Here is a 21902-nt window from a genome sequence, read left to right as displayed (position 1 = left end):
TGTATGTAAACTTCTGACCCACTGGGAATGTGACGAAAGAAATAAAAATGGAAATAAATCATTCTCTCTACTCTTATTCTGACATTTCACATTCTAAAAATAAAGTGGTGATCCTAACTGACCTAAAACAGGGAATTTTTACYTGGATTAAATGTCAGGAATTGTGAAAAACTGAGTTTAAATGTATTTGGCTAAGGTGTATGTAAACTTCCGACTTCAACTGTATATGCACTGACTTAATTTCATTCCCAAAGGGGCCGTTTTAGTTTTTCTGCTGTAATCTATTCAAGTTTATTTAATGGTCTGTAAACAGTTTTCTTGGTAATGTTCCCCTGTGAGTGGGAATGGCCATGAGTAGGACTTAAAGAGGATATTGGAATTGCACAATCGATTTTGCAGTGCAGGGGAATGATTCCACTGTTGGGGTGCAACATTTATCATACCTCCATTTACTGACAAGAGGAAGAAATGGGCGTGGAGAAAACTAGCTACAGGATACATGTCCAGTAGGTAAAAAGGGAAAATGAATCTAACCAATATCCTTTGAAAAGACTCCTGGGCCTTTAAGGTACATGCACTTTATATTACTTCTTTCTTCTAAGCTTCTTGGGTTGAAACATGGTGCACAGCTCATACCTTGACCACAYAGAGACACCGATGTACTATGGTAMATTGCTGAAACCATCACAGCTGTATAGAGAACAGAATAGACACTGTACATGTATAGCTAAGCACTTTTTAAAAATTGCTTGTAATTTTCCTGATTGGTCACCAGGGACATCATTGTGAAATGAATGCTATAAATAGAAGTAAAGTTGGATGAACTTATTCAGCAGTCCTCAAGAGAAAATATGAAATAAAAAAACCTCTCAGGCTCAACGAGGCAAAAAAGAAATGCTCCATTCTAATAATTATTTACAGAAGCTATATGGTGAACCTTATACAACCAAAAGATTCATTAAAACTCGTCAGTCAGGGCTAATTCAAAACACATAAKATTTAGATTGTTTTATATTCCTGCAGGTATACACGGAGTGTACAAAACATTAGGAACACCTTAATATTGAGTTGCACCCCCCTTTTGGGGCATGGACTGTACAAGGTGTCGAAAGCGTTCCACAGGGATGCTGGCCCATGTTGACCCCAATATTTCCTACAGTTGTGTCWAGTTGGCTGGATGTCCTTTGGGTGGTGGGCCATTCTTGATACACATGGGAAACGTACTACCATGCCCCGTTCAAAGGCACTTAAATATTTTGTCTTGACCATTCACCCTCTGAATGGGACACAYAGACAATCCATGTCTCAAGGCATAAAAATCATTATTTAACCTGTTTCCTCCCGTTTATCTACACTGATTGAAGTGGATTTAAGAAGTGGCATCAAAAAGGGWTCATAGCTTTCACCTGGGTTCACCTGGTCAGTTTGTCATAGAAAGAGCAAGTGTTCCTAATGTTTTGCACACTCAGTGTATGTAGATGCATTGTTTGTCGATGAGCAATAGTCATATAATAAATAATCAAAAAGGACAAGTAACATGCATGGATAGAATAACAATAAGTGCTTATTTATTGAATTCTAAAAATACATGTGTTAAGAAAGGGGTATTCCACATAAAAAACAATTCAACATTTTCCCATATTGACTCACTAACATTATTTTGTAGCAAAATGTTTGTTTTTTAAAATCCTAACCAAATGGAAGATAACCCCTGATAGTGTTCCTTTACGAACATTATAAAAACACATAGGAGGACATAGTGCCAAACTAACTAGTCATCAAAGAGAGCATATGTAAACAATATTTTTCTGAGAGTATTAGTTTAAACTGGACTGCGATGACAGATCAACGTCTATTGACAGACGCTGGTCTATACAGAGTGTAATGCTTTAAAATTTCAAAAGGAACAAAAATAAGAGGTTAAGAATAACATTAACTTACACATTAACTCTAAAATCTAACATTACTTGGAACAAAAAATGAAAACCTACAGTATCTTAGTGTCTGAGTGGTCTGCAACTAAAATAGTACTAGAAGAGGATATTTAAGACTGAGATTTAAGAAAGCTGGCCAACTAGCAAAGAAACACCGATATCCCACACCTCGACCTCACCCACACATGCCCAAACACTCACACATTGAGGTACGCAAATAACTACAACTTAGCCAGCCTTGATTCTACCATTTTAAACATGACGCTGATGACAGGAACCGGAAATGCTGTGGATTGAATATCCTATTTAGAATGTGTTGCAAACCTTATTCTTAGGAGAATGAATGCACAGTGCAATCAAACCCACATTTTAGTATTTACACTCCTATGCAAACATACCTTTTCTTACTTTCTCTAAATTCACAGAATAGTTTGTACACTGTGGAGCTATCTGCATCCTTAACTCCTCCCACATATGGCTCAGCGTTAGCTTACAAGTGCTCGCCAATGGCTTCTTCATCAAAAGTATTGCAAGTAAATAAAATAATCTCAAAACCTAGTTACAAATACAAGTACAATGTTATTGTTCTAAAATAACAAACAAGTAATAACCGTTAATATTAATATAAAAGCATAAAACAAGACATATCATGAGAGAACACCAAGAGAACAGAGGGACACTTGACTACCGCCTCCTTCCACGTCCTCGTCCCCTCCCTCTCCCCCGTTTGGGGATTGTTGTGACCTTAGTTGAAGCCTTCTCCGTTTCCTCGGTCTCATCCACTGTTATCTGTTCTCCCTCCCCTGAATCCAGTTCCTCCTCCACTTTAACCAGAATGGTGTCTTCCGGAAATGGGACGTCCTCCTCCCCTTCCACTTTGTCTTCCTCTACAACTCTCTCCTCTGTCTCACATTGTTTTTCTATTTGGACCACCTCCTCCTCTACCTCCTGGACACCTGTGCTGGTAGAACCAGTAGCATTGCTGGTATTGTTGCTCTGTTGTTGCTCTATGGCCTCCTCTAGTCGGAGGCGGTACTGCTCAGCTTCCTGCTCCTTCTGTAGGAGCTGTGTGCGGTACTCCTGGGCCTTCCGGTTGGCCTCCTGCAACTGCTTCTGGAGCTGCTCCCGACTGCTGTCCCCTGACTTCGCTTTCTGAGAACAATGGGCACATACAGTAAGAAGAGAGAAACGATTTCAGAATATTATGCCAAGCAACAAACATGGGGACCATTGCTGACCTTTTCTTTGGGTCTGGTTAGGATGGCTGCAGGCTCTATTCTCCTCTTGCGTGCCGGAGAGGGATAAGGCTCCTGTTCCACCACCTCCTCTGTGATCTGACCAGCCGGGACTGCCACCACTACAGAAACAAAACACAAACTAATGAATGCATTCATTGTAATGTCTTGAAACAGGCTGACATGAGCACAATGTAAACTAAATAAATATACACTCAGTGTATTGGGTACATCCATCCAGTACCGGGTCGGACACCCCTTTGCCTCCAGAACAGTCTGAATTATTCAGGGAACGGATTCTATAAGTTGTGGCATTCAAATGTTGCTCAATTGGTATCAAGGGACCTATCAAGAGGCCTTTTCTTGTTTTTATCTGATAGGAGTGGAACCCGGTGTGGTCGTCTGCTGCAATAGCCCATCCGTAACAAGGATCGTCGAGTTGTGCGTTCCGAGATGCCGTTCTGCACACCATTGTTGTACTGTGCCGTTATTTGCCTGTTTGAGGCCTGCCTGTTAGCTTGCATGATTCTTGCCATTCTCCTTCGACCTCTCTCATCAACAAGTTTTTTGCCCACAGGACTGCCACTGACTGGATGTTTTTATGTTTGTCGCACTATTCTCTGTAAACCCTAGATACTGTCGTGCGTGAAAAGCCCAGGAAAAGCCATTTCTGAAATACTGGAACCGGTGAGCCTGGCACCGACAATCATACCATGCTCAAAGTAGCATAGGTCACTCATTTTGCCCATTCTAACAGTAAATCATACAGTAACTGAATGCCCCGATGCCTGTCTATCTGCTTTTATAGCAAGCCACGGCCACGTTGCTCACTGTCTGTAGGAGCGAACCATTTGTGAATGGGTGATGTGCCTAATAAACTGGCCACTGAGTGTATAAATGGCTATATATGGCTGTGGTTTCCTACTTACTTTGCTGCCCCTGCATAGTGACAAAGAACTGCTGTCCAATTCCTGCTGGCTGCAGGTTGCCGTGTTGGTCCGTCACTAGGGTGATGACCCTCTGACCTCCATCGCCCACTACATGCTGAATGGCCGAGTCCACAGAATCTGCAGCGATCGCATCCTCAGATTTGCCTTTGGGAAAGATAGTTACTTACCATTGCAGTCTAAGAAATATAATACAGATCGTGTTAGCCCTAACGCACAGAGAGTTATCATAATTTTATAGAACGATATAGATCAAAGTACTATTAATTGTAACATGAGTAGCTCAGAGTAATCTGTAGTGTTATCCTCATGGTTATGCATAGACATCACTTACCTGCATTGTTACCCATGGGACCGGAGGCTTCTGCCAGGGCTGCCAGTGTTGCCAGGACTGAGGTGGTAGAGACAGATTCTCCTGGAATAATAAGACAATGCAAAACCTCAATCAAGTCATCCCATTTAGAAGTGTCTTGGGTGAGGTCAGGTGGTAACTAAGGTTCCCCATTTATATCAATTATAAATGTCAGTGAGTTATATTTGATTTGATATACCTCTACTTATATTTGTACCCAACTTACTGTAACCTGTGCTCCAGTTGCCCATACCTGACTTGGCGGTGGTGTTGACGAGGTCAGAGAGGTTCACGACCCCAGCAGAGGAGATGATGAACTGGGGCTCTGGGTTCATGTTCACTTGGTTCTGCATGCCATCCTGTGTACATACACAAAACACACCTTGAAGATGTTATCTAACAAGAACAGACACAGTTCCTCCCACATACTGGGCAACAGTTCAACCTTCAGGGTCTCMACACGTGTTACATAAACCAGCGATAAGAACACATACTTGCATGTGTTTAGATGTTTTTCCCCCGTGTTCACTTCCCTTCTTATAGAAACATAAGGGCATTTTCGTGAAAACAAATGAACATCAGAGCCATATAAATACAAAACACACACACACAGTCCCTTCACCTGTAACAGTATCATGAGCTCAGTATTGCTGGTGTCCATGGCGATGTCAAAGGGCGTCTTGTCAAACTTGCTGAGGGAGTGGACGTCTGCTCCATATTTGAGCAGCAGCTCTGCCACCTCTCTGTGACCGTGCTGGGCCGCCCAGTGCAGGGCTGTCATCTTCAGCATGTCCTTAGCGTTGATGTCCGCTCCGCTCTGCTAGGGAGTACAGCACGCCCCCCAGTGGTGGAAAAGAGATAGGAAAGTGAGACGGGTAGCCTAGWTTCCAAAATGAGGGTGGTGAACRTTCAACATGAATAAAATAACATTTGTATTTCAGTCACTTTACTAAATATAGAACTGTTAAGTTTTTCATATAAACAGCTGAATACTGTCAGCTTTGGTTGCCCTTACACTGACTAGCAGCTCCACTATATTGGAGTGGCCCTCCGTGGCCGCCATGTGGAGTGGGGTCCTGTCCACTTTGGTCCGGGCATCCCTGCTAACGCCTGCTCGAAGAAGCACCTCAGCAGTGGAGTGGTGTCCGTACTGAGCCGCTAGATGGAGCGGGGATGTCCCCAGCTAGAACACAGTTTGGTTTATGAGGACCCAGTCCCTACAACACYGTGTCTGGATTGTGTGAAAGAAGCCAGCACTGCAACATAGGTAGATTTGTGATGTACCRCAAGAGATCTGASGAACAATATCTCTGTGTTAGGCTACATGAGGTGAGTGGATGTGAGTATCCCTACAGTGAGACCCTTACCCAATCAGTGGTGAAGGGAGCTCCATTGACCATGAGGGTCCTGACATCATCATCCAGCCCTGCCCTTGCAGCCTCCAGCAGCCGCTTCCCCAGGTCCACCAGTGACATCTACTGGGAKACAGAAAGAGTGCTTTTGCATAAGAGTGTCAAAACAATAAGACAAACCCCTTGAGTGAATATAAGCCAGGCACTGCTAAAAAGTCTCTAGAGAAAGGTTTTTGCTGCCAAAATAGAATTGTTTTTGCTCTGCGAAACATGTTGCATCAATGTGTTTTATTGATGTAATGTTGATGGTTGTATTGAAGGAAAAATTGCAGTACTAGGAAATATTCCGTTTGTGTAAATTTGAAGCAATCGTAGTCAGAACCCATGTGCAATTGTGGCAGCAATAAGAACCAACTTGGCAAAAGTGAAATGATTTATTTTGCTAAAATACAGTGTCAAGTCACAGGCTAGCTGAAGAAACACTGACTGAATGATCGCACAGTTCATTTAGCTGGGCTTGAACTTTTCTCGTTAGCTAGTAATACATCGAATAAAGTAACAATCAACCCTATATGCTTTGATACTTGGTTAATGTTATGTTCCGGTGGAAGTCGAATATGAAACTACGGATGTCAAAGAAGTGGGCACCAAATCTGGCTACTTCCACATCCGCACTATTATTGCTAGCTAGCTAGTTACTAGCATTCAGAACTGAAGATGGCTTTGATTTTCACAAGACTTCAAAAGGAGCATATCCCCGACACATAATCAATACCATCTTAATAGTATTTCACGTTGGCGTTTGGGGTATTTCGCTACATTGCAAGATAGCTAGCCAGATAGACAGCTAACAATGTCAATGACTTAGTTTTACAAGTAGCTAGCTCGTTAGCTTAACGTTAGATAACTAGCTAAGTTGCAGAGCTTTTTTATACGGTTTGTTATTTAGCTACAGCTAACTATGGATTCGATTTTCAAGTGTTGCTTACCTTAGATAGTTGTTCGCTAAAAGTGCAACTCTTCTAATTTCTGCCGCCGAATGTGTGTTTATTACACTTTCGTAACTTTGCTAGACAGCTAAACAAATATCATAATATTTATATTTTTTACAGAATCAAATATGGCGGCCAGGCACACCGGAAGTGGTAATAGTATGTAGTGTGCAGCAAAAATGTTCCACAAATGTTCCCACGCTCAAACATGATGATAAAATACATTASTAYCACTTYACATAAGATATACTATTATRTCATGTAGTTATTGCCTAACCAAAGATACTGAATATAGCTAGATGTTTCAAATTCAAACCATCTAGTGAAACAACTAGTCTGATCTAATATAGTGAACTACATTTCCCATAAACATTTGCGCACTGGAAYGTTCCTTYTGACGTCACGTCCCTTAGCSTCCATCGTTTCCTGTTGAAGTGTAAATGGAGACATGACACAGTTGTTTGGGGATTATAAGAAACAATATATAGTTWGAAATCCACTGAATTAAAAACTGCTKAAGTGATATTTAAATTGAAGTCACTTGAACTCAGGCTCGGTGCAGTCGCTGGCCGCGATGGAGGCGGTCCCCCGTATGCCAATGATCTGGCTGGATCTGAAAGAGGCAGGGGAGTTCGAGTTCAGCCCGTCGGTGAGGCAGGTGAGATGGGTGGGGGAGTGGAGCAACAGGGCACTGCCGGGCGGTTGAGATTGGAAGTCAAGCAGACAAGGATTACGGAAGATAATCATAAGTATCGAGCACATCTAGACAGTTATTAGCCTGACGCATCAAGTAAAGGTAGTTAACTAGCTCGTATCTGGTTAGCTGTGTCAGCCATGACAATCGCCTTTGTTTACAGTTAGCTAGCTAAGTTGATAATTAGTTAGCTATTTATGTCAACATGTAGTTAATGTGTCAGATACCCCAGTCACAACAAATAAATAACCTATAGTAGCTAACGAACTAGCTGTCTTGGTTTCTGTGCAGGCCTGATAGTCTAGCTAATAATGATGTCATTGTCACATGCACCCTGGACTAGTTTGCTTTGATGTAGAGGCAAGTCTGGCAGGTTGGAATCYTGTATGTTCACACCTCTGTCAGTGGTCATTAAGGGGGAAAGAACATGGTAAAAAATGGCCAAGACATTCAGAAATTAGTGCTGGAATGAGTTAAAATTAGAGAACAGCAGAGTAACGTTAGGTGAAGGGTCATAGTAGAGACAGKGTTTTTTTCTGGCCATGTGATCCGGCCAGGGAAAACTCTGCCATAGTCATCATAACATACGTCTGAGGAAATTCTCCCACACACCCACTACAATTACGTCTTATGCCTTACTATCCAATCTCCTTTCTTCCTCCTCCGCCTCATGCTCCAGATATTACTAGAGGACCTTTGCCCTCTCTGGTCCTTCTTTTTTGCTGCCTTAGTCCCAGATCAATTTTCTAGCAACGTTTGTCAATGACATTCAACGAAGGTTATGATTTTTATTATAGCAGTATGACAGATTGTTTATCTGGAAAGGAAATGAAGGATAACAGTCCATGGAAAGTAATGGAAAGGAGGAGAARGAGAGCTGGGAGAGGAATGGAGAGAGAATAATAGAGTTTCTTTGTTTAGGCTAGCAGTGCAGCTGGAGTTTTGTAACAGGACAATCTCTGTCCTGTTGAAGCACAATACATATAGACAACCGTGTGTGATTTATTTGGCTACGGCTGACATAAATATATTTTGTTTAAGACGGATATTATGTTGGAGTTGTGTGTGGCTTGTAATAAGGACAAATAATGGTCTTGTTTACCTCCAGACTGTGGCTCCAGTGAGTCTGACTATAAGTAGCTGCTTATTAGAGGCTCATCACTGACTGGAGAATACTTACCACAGCAGGGCATGATGGGATTGCTCCAGAGCCATTTGGAGGCCGACTCCTCCCAGTCCAGCCAAAAGGGTCATAGACAACCATGACAAGGGAATGGTGATAAGATTCGGGATTCAATGTTAAGACAGATTGATCATGTATTTGTCATCCAGGTTCAAATTTAGCAGATTACATGTGATGCAGGTACAGAGCATTCGGAAAGTATTCAGAYCCCTTGACTTTTTCCACATTTTSTTAAGTTACAGCCTTATTCTAAAATGGATCAAATATTTTTTTTCACTCAATCTACACACAATACCCCAAAATTACAAAGCAAAAACAGGTTGACATTTTTGCAAATTTATGAAAAAACGGAAATATCACATTTATATAGGTATTCAGACCCTTTACTCAGTACTTTGTTGAAGAACCTTTGGCAGCGATTACAGCCTTGAGTCTTTTTGTGTATGACTCTACAAGCTTGGCACACCTGTATTTGGGGAGTTTCTCCCATTCTTCTCTGCAGATCCTCTCAAGCTCTGTCAGGTTGGATGGGGAGCCTCGCTGCACAAGTATTTTTAGGTCTCTCCAGAGATGTTTGATCGGGTTCAAGTCAATTCTGGCGCCACTCAAGGACATTCAAACTTGTCTCAAACCACTCCTGCTTTGTCTTGGCTGTTGCTTAGGGTTGTTATCCTGTTGGACGGTGAACCTTCGCCCCAGCCTGAGGTCCTGGCGCTCTGGAACAGGTTTTCATCAAGATCTCTCTGTACTTTGCTCATTCATCTTCCCTTGATCCTGACTAGTCTCCCAGTGCCTGTTGATGAAAGACATCCCACACAATCTGCCACCACCAATGCTAAACCGTAGGGACGTGCCAGGTTTCCTCCAGACGTGACGCTTGGCATTCAGGGCAAAAAGTTCAGTCTAGTTTCACAGACTAGGAATCTTGTTTGTCATGGTCTGAGAGTCCTTTAGGTGCTTTTTGGCAAAATCCAAGTGGGCTGTCATGTGCCTTTTACTGAGGAGTGGCTTCCGTCTGGCCACTCTACCATAAAGGCCAGATTGTTGGAGTGCTGCAGAGATGGTTGTCCTTCTGGAAGGTTCTCCCATCTCCACAGAGAACTCTGGAGCTGTCAGTGACCATCGGTCTTGGTCACCTCCCTGACCAAGGCCCTTCTCCCCTGAATCTCAGTTTGGCGGCGGACAGCGTTAGGAAAAGTCTCGTGGTTTCAAACTTCTTCCATTTAAGAATGAAGAAACAAACTTTTCTTGGGGACCTTCAAGGCTGCAGAAAGGTTTTGGTACCCTTCCCCAGATCTGTGCCTCGACACAATCTTGTCTCAGAGCTCTCCTTACCATTCCTTCGACCTCATGGCTTGGTTTTTGCTCTAAAGTGCATTGCCAACTGTGGGACCTTATTTAGACAGGTGTGTGCCTTTCCAAATCATGTCCAATCAATTGAATTTACCACAGGTGGACTCCAATCAATTTGTAGAAACATCTCAAGGATGATCAATGGAAACAGGATGCACCTAAGCTCAATTTCAAGTCTCATAGCAAAGGGTTTGAATACTTATGCAAATAAGGTATTTCTGTTTTTATTTTATACATTTGCAAAAAATTCTAAAAACCTGTTTTCGCTTTGTCATTGTGGGGTATTGTGTGTAGATTGGTGAGGAAAGTGTATTTTATTTTATTCTATTTTAGAATAAGGTTGTATTGTAATAAAATGTGGGAAAATTTAAGGGGTCTGACACTTTCCGAATGCACTGTATATATACAAAAGTATGTGGACGCCCCTTCAAATTAGTGGATTTGACTATTTCAGACACAAACAGGTGTATAAAATCGAGCACACCGCCATGCAATCTCCATAGACAAACATTGRCAATAGAATGGCTTTACTGAAGAGCTCAGTGATTTTCAACGTAGCACCGTCATAGGATGCCACCTTTCCAACAAGTCATTTTGTCAAATTTCTCCCCTGCTAGAGCTGCCCTGGTCAACTGTAATTGCTGTTATTGTGAAGGGAAAATGTCAAGGAGCAACAACGGCTCAGTCGCGAGGTGGTAGGCCACACAAGCTCACAGAACTGGACCGCCGAGTGCTGAAGTGCGTAAAATCATTTGTCCTCAGTTGCATCACTCACTACCAAGTTCCAAACTGCCTCTGTAAGCAAAGCAAAGTCAGCACACTAATGCTCTTGTGGCTGAATGGAAGCAAGTCCCCGCAGCAATGTTCCAACATCTAGTGGAAAGCCTTCCCAGAAGAGTGGAGGCTGTTATAGCAGCTAAGGGGGGACCAACTCCATATGAATGCCCTTGATTTTGRAATGAGATGTTTGACGAGCAGATTTCCACATACATTTGGTCATGTAGCGTACATGAGTAAATACTATTAATATTTTGTCCACCACTAACTAGATTTGAATAAGTGTTTAATAATCTGTCTGACAAAATCTCAAAATTGATGACATCCTTCCAAAACTACACATCATTGTTTATTAAACATGTATTTCTTTTCAAAAATATTTATCTACAGTACTGCTGTGTATGTATCATGGCGTTGGTCACCTTTGACCTCAATGCAAATAGAAACACAGTAGGGTAAATCCATTTTAAATTCAATCACTTTTTGACAGCATCCCTTTTGGTTTAAACAAAACTTTCCATACATGTTTGCCCATGGAAGAGGTGGTCAGATTTTWTTTTTACCCGAATGCCAAAACATAAAAGATAAAGATATAACTGCTCAAAGTTGACCCATTTTGCATACCCCACCATACCATGAGACAGCCATTGTCTTGATCACTGGAAAATATAAACTGTTGAGTTTGATATAATTTAAAAGCTTACAAACAAGGTTGTGAAATTATTTCATAATTTCTAGATATAACATAAAAACAGATTTGAACCTTTTTAATGTCAATTATCTAAATGCTTAAACTCAGTTTTTCTTTCTTCATATTCACATATGTTGTAACTTAGACCCTACTTTACATCATCTGAGGTTTTGTGTTGTGCCCGCCATCAGTTGACACAACATGCTCTTAAGTACAGGGTGAGTGTCATTTGAATCATAGAAATACAATTCATAGAATGGACCTATCCCTTCAGACCACTGCAATTTATCTGGAACAGTGGGTACACAATTGAAATTGAATACAAATTTGAACTTCTAATTACTRCCACAAAGATGGCCGCCGGTCCACCCACCATTGAATCTCAACTTAAATGGTCATGTTTATTCTATTATCTATACTTCCCTTAAACAGGAAGCACCAGTGACTCGGGCAATAAGAAAGTGGTCAGATGAAGCAGATGCTAAGTTACAGGACTGTTTTGCTAGCACAGACTGGAATATGTTCTGGGATTCTTCCAATGGCATTGAGGAGTACACCACATCAGTCACTGGCTTCATCAATAAGTGCGTTGATGAYGTCGTCCCCACAGTGACCGCACGTACATGCCCCCAATCAGAAGCCATGGATTACAGGCAACATCCGCACTGAACTAAAGGGTTGAGCTGACGCGTTCAAGGAGCGGGACTCACACCCGGAAGGTTATAAGAAATCCCGCTATGCCCTCCGACGAACCATCAAACAGGCAAAGCGTCAATACAGGACTAAGATTGAATCGTACTACACCGCCGGCTCCGACGCTCGTCGGATGTGGCAGGGCTTGCAAACTATTACAGACTACAAAGGGAAGCACAGCCGCGAGCTAACCAGTACACGACAAGCTAAATTACTTCTATGCTCACTTCGAGGCAAGTAACACTGAAGCATGCATGAGAGCATCAGCTGTTCCGGAAGAGTGTGTGATCACGCTCTCTGCAGCCRATGTGAATAAGACCTTTAAACAGGGACAAAGTGCCAGACGGATTACCAGGATGTGCACTCCGAGCATGTGCTGACCAACTGGCAAGTGTCTTCACTGACATTTTCAACCTCTCCCTGCCTAAGTCTGTAATACACAGTGGCACAGTGATGTAATACACAAGGCACAGTGATACCGAAACGTTGGTAAATACCCATTAAATTGCTGGGAGTTTATACATGGAGTGTGCGACTTTATTTTGATAGTCTGTAATACCAACATGTTTCAAGCAGACCACCATAATCCCTGTGCCCAAGAACACTAAGGTAACCTGCCTAAATGACTGCCGACCCGTAGCACTTACATCTGTAGCCATGAAGTGCTTTGAAAGGCCGGTCATGGCTCACATCAACACCATTCTCCCAGAAACCCTAGACCCACTCCAATTTGCATACCGCCCCAAATGATCCACAGATGATGCAATCTCTATTGCACTCCACACTGCCCTTTCACACCTGGACAAAAGGAACACCTATGTGAGAATGCTATTAATTGACTACAGCTCAGCGTTCAACACCATAGTGCCCTCAAAGCTCATCACTAAGCTAAGGACCCTGTGACTAAACACCTCCCTCTGCAACTGGATCCTGGACTTCCTGATGGGCCRCCCCCAGGTGGTAAGGGTAGGTAACAACACATCCGCCACGCTGATCCTCAACRCGGGGGCCCCTCTGGGGTGCGTGCTCAGTCCCCTGCTGTACTCCCTGTTCACTCATGACTGCATGGCTAGGCACGACTCCAACACCATCATGAAGTTTGCCGATGACACAACAGTGGTAGGCCTGATCACCGACAACGATGAGACAGCCTATAGGGAGGAGGTCAGAGACCTGGCCGTGTGGTGCCAGGACAACAACCTCTTCAACGTGATCAAGATAAAGGAAATGATTGAGGACTACAGGAAGAGGAGGACCGAGCACACCCCCATTCTCATCGACGGGGCTGTAGTGGAGCAGGTTGAGAATTTCAAGTTCCTTGGTGTCCACATCACCAACAAACTATCATGGTCCAAGCACACCAAGACAGTCGTGAAGAAGGCACGACAAAACCTATTCTCCCTCAGGAGACTGAAAAGATTTGGCATGGGTCCTCAGATCCTCAAAGTTCTACAGCTGCACCATCGAGAGCATCCTGACTGGTTGCATCACTGCCTGGTATGGCAACTGCTCTGCCTCAATTACTCCGCACATTGACTCTGTACCTGTACCCMCTGTATATAGCCTCGCTATTGTTGTTACTGCTGCTCTTTAATTATTTGTAACTTTTATTTCTTATTTATTGTATTTTTTCTTAACTGCATTGTTGGTTAAGGGCTTGTAAGTAAGCATTTCACTGTAAGGTTGACTACACCTGTTGTATTTAGCGCATGTGAAAAATAAAATTTGATTTCAATAGGTTTCCATTGGAGGATTGCCAGTGTTATTTAAGACAACAGATTCCCATTCAAGTCAACACTATCTGATATTTGAACCTCCAAACATCTTTGTGGTACCATTTGAAAGTAAAAATTTGCTGAAAATGTTAGTACAATTATCAGCCWAACATGACACCCATCCTGTATTCAAGAGCATGTTGTGTCTCAACCGATGGTGGGCAACACACAAAAACCTCAGATCATGTAAAATAGGGTCTAAGTTAGAACAATTTAAGTGTTTTTAGTAATTGACATTTAAGTGGGACTGTGACTGTCTTGTAATTGTCCAGGCCAATGTACACGGTCACCGACATACATAACTGTTCACAACGGTTTGCACACTTTAACATTGCTATGCTTTTTAATAAAACCATTTTGAAACAAGTAATTACACTTTGTTATTATCATGGCATTTCATTATTGTTATTCAGATTATTACTTATATTAATCAACAAATTAGGAAATGCCAGGTTGGAGAYGATCTGTCACTTTCTCGTCTTGGCACAACATTAACAGAGATAGCTCCTCCCACCATCCTCCTCTGGCCTATAGGAGGAAGGGCTCATTCTAATGGCTGGAATTGAATTTTTGGAACGAGTCAAACAAGGTTTCATATGTCAGACACTGTTCCATGCATACCATTCCAGACATTACAATGAGCCTGCCCTCCTATATCCTTCTCCCACCAGCCTCCACTGATATGCCTACCTTGTCCTTGTCTGTTGACTTTTCTGCATATAGCTACCTTTTATTTATACAGTTCCTATTTCGACGCACAAAACCATTCAAACGAASTATTCTCATAATGTCACATTAATTTGAATGGTTAATAAAAATAAAAAAAAGGTATTTGTTGACTTACTGTGTGAGGTGAAGAAAATATTACTGAGAAGCCCAGTTGGGCACTCTTCTACATTTGACATTAGCGAGAAGCAGGCCAGGTACTTCTATCGTAGGGATTCCACCGCTTCCAAATTCGCCAAGCGAAATCCCGCCCCTATTCATTTTCAATGGGAACACGCAGAGAAATGCGCAGGGGATTGTGGGAAGGTGAGCGGCGCGAACTCTGCTAGCGGAGCGATATAAAAAGTTCASCTCTGCTCTACTTTATGCAAATTGCACGCGGCCACCGCTGCCGCTAACCAATCAAGTGAGGAGCAGATATTTGTTTGATAATTTTTCATTCATGGCAGGTAGTTCCGCCTGTCATTAGTTCCGAGCAAGCGCAACCAAAAAAAGATGGAGGAAAGCCAATCATCGCTGCGTCTKGTTTTCCAATTCTATATGATTTTGCTATGCTAGAATACAGAGACAAAATCATAAGGTACATGGCATGGAGGAGGATTGCAGAGATTGTTGATGGTGGGTGAAGAGAGATTTACACAACAATGTGCGTGTGCTCATAAACCTCGAAACTGTGATCAAAGCCACCATTCGTGAATGTGTTGAGTAAATTAAATTGTGAAATTTGCCATCCGAAGGATATAAAACGYCAGTAACACGCATTATAAGATTGTAAATTATACACTATGCATGCATTTCCCACGTAATATGCTACTAATTGGATTATGGTATTTTAACATTATGATKATCATATTATAGTTTATGGCTCTTTTCATTATACTTGTGTCATGAAATTGATGATTATAGCTCACTCCCTGTAAAATATATAGGCGTTCATGTACATGAATGGGTAAAGGAATTCGGGCTTTGACTTGCAAATGTTGTTGTGTAAATTTCTCTTTAMCCACCATCAACACCAACATCTCTGCAATTGACCATCTGATTTAGTCTCTATTCTAAGGTAAAATTACCAACACTCCCCACACCATATTATTTTCATTTTTTACACATTTAATTAGCCTACAAGTTGCTAGCTCCTTATTTTCATGTACAATACTGTACTTAGAATATAAGGGTTGGATTTAAACTAAACAATTTCAGGTGAGAAAAATTATGTAAAAATCTGGCTCATGGTTAGCTTCATATACATTATCTACTGGTATCATTTTCAATTGGAGAGCTCACAACTGGACAAAAAGGTGTTCATGTTCATTTAAGAAAGCAACACAGACAAATTAGAGACGGATCCCGTTCACACCTTTATTGCAGAATTGTGATCTGTGATGAATGAACATTGGCACTACTGTAGTTCAYCTTGAATGATGTTTTTAAGTTAACAATTAAAACAAGTTTAAACACTTCACTTCAATGAATCAACATTGAATGAATCAAAATATAATTTCAAAAGTACAAATAATCTAACTTGTTTGTAAATGTTACACATCTTAGTAATTAGGCTATTATTACTAAAGCATAATTTCAGGTGTACAAAAAAGTCCATACCAGAGGTGGCCAACCTTGCTCCACTCTCTGATCTACTGGGTGAGCATGCTTCTATTCCAGCCCAGCAATAATACACATTATTATCAACTGATTAGGTTTGGTAAGTTAAATCAGGTGTTTTAGTGCTGGGCTGAAACAGAAGCCTGCACACCCAGCGTACCTCCAGGAGAAGGATTGGCCTGTCACAGTTGTAATAAGTTTGTAGCCTACATTGTGTGTAATTTTTAAATGTATTGTTGTATACAACATWTGCTAACATACCATGCATTCGGAAAGTATTCAGACCCCTTGACTTTTTCCACATTTTGTTACATTACAACCTTATTCTAAAATGGATTCAATTAAAGAATGTCCTCAATCTACACACAATAGCCCATAACGACAAAGCGAAAACAGGGTTTTAGACATTTTTGCAAAATACAGAAACACCTTATTTACATAAGTATTCAGACCCTTTGCTATGAGACTCGAAATTGAGCTCAGGTGCATCTTGTTTCCATTGATCATCCTTGAGATGTTTCTACAACTTGGAGTCCACCTGTGGACTAGAGCTCCGAGACAGGATTGTGTTGAGGCACAGATCTGGGGAAGGGTACCAAAATCTTTCTGCAGCATTGAAGGTCCCCAAGAACACAGTGGCCTCCATCATTCTTAAATTGAAGCAGTTTGGAACCACCAAGACTCTTCCTAGAGCTGGCCACCCGGCCAAACTGAGAAATCAGGGGAGAAGGGCCTTGGTCAGKGAGGTGACCAAGAACCCGATGGTCACTCTGACAGAGCTCCAGAGTTCTTCTGTGGAGATGGGAGAACCTTCCAGAAGACAACCATCTCTGCAGCACTCAACCAATCAGGCCTTTATGGTAGAGTGGCCAGACGGAAGCCACTCCTCAGTAAAAAACACATGACAGCCCACTTGGAGTTTGCCAAAAAGCACCAAAAGGACTCTCAGACCATGATAAACAAGGTTTTCTGGTCTGATGAAACCAAGATGGAACACTTTGGCCTGAATGCCAAGCGTCACGTCTGGAGGAAACCTGTCAACATCCCTACGGTGAAACATGGTGTTGGCAGCATCATGCTGTGGGGATGTTTTTCAGCAGCAGGGACTGGGAGACTAGTCAGGATCRAGGGAAAGATGAACGGAGCAAAGTACAGAGAGTTCCTTGATGAAAACCTGCTCCAGAGCGCTCAGGACTTCAGGCTGGGGCAAAGGTTCACCTTCCAGCAGGACAACAACCCTAAGCATACAGCCAAGACAATGCAGGAGTGGCTTCGGGACAAGTTTCTGAACGTCCTTGAGTGGCCCAGCCAGAGCCTGGACTTGAACCCGATCGAACATCTCTGGAGGGACCTGAAAATAGCTGTGCAGGGACGCTCCCCATCCAACCTGACAGAGCTTGAGAGGCTCTGCAGAGAAGAATGGGAGAAACTCCCCAAATACAGGTRTGCCAAGCTTGTAGCGTCATACCCAAGAAGATTTGASGCTGTAGTCACTGCCAAAAGTGCTTCAACAAWGTACMGAGTAAAGGGTCTGAATACTTATGTAAACATGATATTTCAGATTTTGCTACAATTTAGGTAGGTCCTCCATGAGGGGTCGCAGAGAGATGTTTGAGGCCGGGACCAGGAGCTGATCAAAGTCAGCCAGCAGCACGTACCGCGACCTGTACATATTCCTGTAGATGCACTCGTTCATGGTGGTCAGCTGGCCGTTGAGGTGGATGTCCCCTTCCAGCTCCTGGGCCTTCCACCCAGTAGAGGGCTTGAGGAAGTGGTTGATGGGCCAGCCAATCACCTCCAGAGTGCCCTCCTCTGCGTAGTACTGGAGCTGTCTCTTATACACATCTAGATGTGTATAAGAGACAGCAAGTGGTTGATGGGCCAGTCGATCACTTCCAGAGTGCCCTCTTCTGCGTAGTACTGGAGGATGGGGAAGTCCTCCCATCTCTCCCTGTTCTGGATAGTCAGGATAGTTAGAAATRTCTGGTTGAGGGCATCCTGGCTCTCGAGGTGTGTGGTGAGAGTGACGTGTGTGGCTTTGCATCCTGGTCCTTCAAGGCCGGGCATGTCTGCGGCCGCATACAGGTATCCATAGTGGACGCTGTGCATTACGACATCGGCTGGAGCRACCTGGGGTGCCTGTCCAGAGCAGCAAAACACACAGTACAGAGACGTGGTTCGGTCTTTGTTGACCATKGCAATGATGCGCATGGCTCCCCTTCCCCTGTGGTCCTTGTATGCAGACACTATTAGATGCGTTGAAACCTTGACTGGTGTTATAGTGTATTTGGCAGTGTGAACAGGGCAGCTAGAGTGGAAAGGGGGAGGAATGGAGCGAGCTTGAGTAGAGTTGGTTCTGAAAGTCACCAATGGCCCTAGTGTGACACTCAGACACAGGATGATCAAACAGACTTTCCCTAACTGACTCCTGGTTTGCTGCAGGTCAGTCACCGGATCTGTAGGAGTATGTGTCCCAATCAACAATCATGATGATAACMCAACATTGATAACAACATCATGATTGTTACAAAGATCCTCATCATCCCTGTCATAATCAAAACATTGACAGGAATTTTAACAGTGATGCAATGAACAATCAGGCAGGGAAAATCAAGACATATGGGCTTTCAATCGTCTTAATCCATTTGGTCCACCGTCCCCAAACAACMATCTCCAGATATCTCCATGATTACCTGTCGTCTGTGGGAACCTCCACATCCTGGTCAGTCTGTGGGGCTGAAGGGGAGTCTCTCATCTCTCCGCTGTCAGAAGATTCAGGCTCGGATCCAGACGGCACYGCTGCTCTTCTTCTCAACATCTACAGGAGAATAAAGCGGGGTCTCTTGGCGATCAATAAAACAAGACTAGATTTAGGCCTGGATTCTATTCATAGAGCAGCGCGCTGGGAAGCTGACGATGCGGCTTTTATAGGCATTTTCCCARAYGTTCGCCAGATCTCATTCACAGTAAATGCTGTGCATGTTGGCTCAATCGGGAATAACCTTTGTATGTCAACCGCGCTATAACCAGAGGAGGCTGGTGGGAGGAGCTATAGGAGGCCAGGCTCATTGTAATGGCTGTAATGGATTAAATGGAACGGTATCAAACACATAAAATATATAGAAACCACATATTAGACTCCGTTCCACTATTCCATTTCAGCCATTACAATGAGCCCATCCTCCTATATCTCCTCCCACCAGCCTTCTGTGGCTATAACGTAGATCTAACATGGACCTAACGTGGATTGGAATGAATCCCGGCTTTAGGCTAACAAAGACCAAAAAAATGAATTAAACACAAACTGTCTGGGAGATTCAGATTCATTTCCTTTGTCCACACAATAGGTGCAGACCTAGTCGTTTTTTATTACATGGATTAATTGGATTGGATGATGGATTAATTATGAATGTCAGTGCTAAATTTATGCTGCATCCTGCTGGAACAATGAGATGGTGGGGATGCAGGGCATTGAATATTGAAGTTACTTAGGATGGCGTATAGCTCCAGAATGCTGTGGTAGCCATGCTGGTTAAGTGTGCCTTGAATTCTAAATAAATCACAGACCATGTCACCAGCAAAGCACCCCCACACCATCACACCACCTTCTTCAAGGTGGGAGCCACAAATGCGGAGATCATCCGTTCACCTACTCTGCGTCTCACAAAGACACAGCGGTTGGAACCAAAAATCTCAAATTTAGACTCATCAGACCAAAGGACAGATTTCCACCGGTCTAATAGGGTTATCTTCTGTAAACCACCCCTACCATGTCACAACAAAACTGATTGGCTCAAACGTATTAAGAAGGAAAGAAATTCCACCAATTAACTTTTAACATGGCACACCTGTTAATTGAAATGCATTCCAGGTGACTACCTCATGAAGCTGGTTGAGAGAATTCCAAGAGTGTGCAGTGCTGTCATCAAGGCAAAGGGTGGCTACTTTGAAGAATCTCAAATATAACATATATTTTGATTTGTTTAACACTTTTTTGGTTACTACATGATTCCATATGTGTTGTTTCATAGTGTTGATGTCTTCACTATTAWTCTACAATGTAGAAAAWAGTAAAAATAAAGAAAAACCCTTGAATGAGTAGTGGTGTCCAAACTTTTGACTGGTACTGTAAATCTATTTCTGATTGAATGAATAGACCTTATTGGTTAAATAAAGGTTATTTGCTGAGCTCCCAATGGCCCCTCTTATCTGCTTTCCCTCTGTCCTTTCAGTTCATTCTGAAGAACTATGGGGAGAATCCAGACAGCTATAATGAACAGCTGAAGAAGCTGGAGACACTGAGACAGGTATGAACTGGGACTGAGCGAGTTGTGCTATGCAAATGTCATATGTTGTGATTTATTTGTTATGTAGGTCATATACTATACTGTACTGTCTTTCTATCATATAATAAGYAAGTGTTTGTGGCAGGGTGCGGTGAATGTGACGCGGGACTTTGAGGGCTGCAGCATTTTGAGGAAGTACTTTGGGCAGCTGCACTACCTCCAGAGCCGTGTGCCTCTGGGGCCTGGGCAGGAGGCAGCAGTACCCATCTCATGGTATGAGGCAATGAAGTACACATAGGAGCCCTATATTTACACACTTACCCATGAGATGCTTATCATACACACACTTGCTTTCATAAACTCGCAGACAGCTACGGAAAGACCGGAAGAACACAAGGTAACACTTTATTTGGATATTCCATCTGTAGATGCTCGACAGACTATCAGTAACATTTCAACTATCTACTACCCTATCATTAACCCTCATCCTAACCCTAAACTTAACCCTAGCCCCAACCTTAACTCTTACCCTTATTCTAAACCCTCCCTAACTGGAACCTTAGCAAGCAGTTGCTTATCAGCAGATATCTGTAGAGCATCCACAGAGCATCTACAGATGGACAATCTGGACAATCCAAATAAAGTGTGAACACACACACTTTCATAAGCTCTCCCTACCAAATGGGTAGACACACACCACACCCTCGGGTATGCAATACAGTGTGTCGCCAATTTCATTCTCTCTGACCAGGACAGAAATATTTTCTGGAAAAACAGTTACTATGAAACAAAGATGAATGATAGTAAAAAGGTTTGGATCACCTTAAATAAAATGTTGTGCAAACTCAGTTCCATCATTCATTGAATCAGATGGCTCATTCAWCACAAAACCCACTGATATTGCCAACTACTTTAATAATTTTTTAATTGGCACGATTAGCAAACTTTGGCATGCCAACAACAAATTCTGAACCTACACATCATGAATAACTGACCAAATTATGAAAGGGTTGAACAGGCTGATTGAGTGCGGCTGTGTGAGGCAACGTTAAAGTGTGCTTTGCTATTCTTGGGGAGCAGAATGACTGTTACTTCACGTTCCAGGTTCTGAGTACCACACACTTCCTGTAGGCTGTACATTGACAATGGGGATGGCAAATATGAGTGGCATATCATCCACTATCATCCTCAGTAATTTTTCCATCCAAGTTGATCAGAACAGTGGTTCTGTCATTTGTTGATACGACAACATATTTGTTTCACCACTTCCACACTCACTTTACCAGAATTACAAGGCGTTTGTCGTTCAT

General features: G+C 42.6%; 2 protein-coding genes across 6 annotated transcripts in view; one reads left to right on the top strand and one right to left on the bottom strand.

Annotated features, from left to right (window-relative positions):
* Window positions 1–1546: 1546 nt before the first annotated feature.
* Window positions 1547–6936, bottom strand: LOC111965090 (GA-binding protein subunit beta-1). Of its 5 annotated transcripts, none has more exons than XM_070444003.1 (9): window positions 6810–6936; window positions 5836–5943; window positions 5484–5651; window positions 5091–5285; window positions 4695–4827; window positions 4451–4531; window positions 4099–4263; window positions 3173–3291; window positions 1547–3086 (listed from the first exon to the last, which is right to left on the bottom strand). In XM_070444003.1, exons 2-9 carry the CDS (start codon window positions 5941–5943, stop codon window positions 2619–2621), a joined length of 1437 nt encoding a protein of 478 aa, XP_070300104.1. In that variant the 5' UTR covers window positions 6810–6936; the 3' UTR covers window positions 1547–2618. The 5 variants fall into 5 exon arrangements, with proteins under 5 accessions (XP_070300104.1, XP_023844854.1, XP_023844855.1 ...); XM_023989086.3 differs by having other exon boundaries at window positions 5091–5288; window positions 5836–5946; window positions 6810–6925; XM_023989087.2 differs by having other exon boundaries at window positions 5091–5288; window positions 6810–6925.
* Window positions 6937–7082: 146 nt separating this feature from the next.
* LOC111965091 (tyrosine-protein phosphatase non-receptor type 23-like) overlaps window positions 7083–21902 on the top strand; it is a 29342-nt gene continuing 14522 nt past the window's right edge. The window contains 3 exon segments of the mRNA XM_070443817.1: window positions 7083–7470; window positions 20539–20613; window positions 20738–20865. Coding sequence (XP_070299918.1) covers window positions 7387–7470; window positions 20539–20613; window positions 20738–20865 — 287 coding nt within the window. The 5' untranslated portion in view covers window positions 7083–7386.

The sequence above is a fragment of the Salvelinus sp. IW2-2015 genome, linkage group LG6.1, assembly GCF_002910315.2.
Source record: "Salvelinus sp. IW2-2015 linkage group LG6.1, ASM291031v2, whole genome shotgun sequence".
Lineage (NCBI taxonomy): Eukaryota > Metazoa > Chordata > Actinopteri > Salmoniformes > Salmonidae > Salvelinus > Salvelinus sp. IW2-2015.
This window is presented reverse-complemented; position numbering and strand designations above follow the sequence as displayed.

Coding starts and splice junctions, on each gene's coding strand:
- LOC111965090 (XM_023989086.3), bottom strand. CDS start 5,943: ATGTCACTGGTGGACCTGGGGAAGCGGCTGCTGGAGGCTGCAAGGGCA. Junction 4,532..4,694: donor CAACTGGAGCACAGGTTACA/GTAAGTTGGGTA, acceptor TTATTATTCCAG/GAGAATCTGTCTCTACCACC. Junction 3,087..3,172: donor TAACCAGACCCAAAGAAAAG/GTCAGCAATGGT, acceptor CATTGTTCTCAG/AAAGCGAAGTCAGGGGACAG.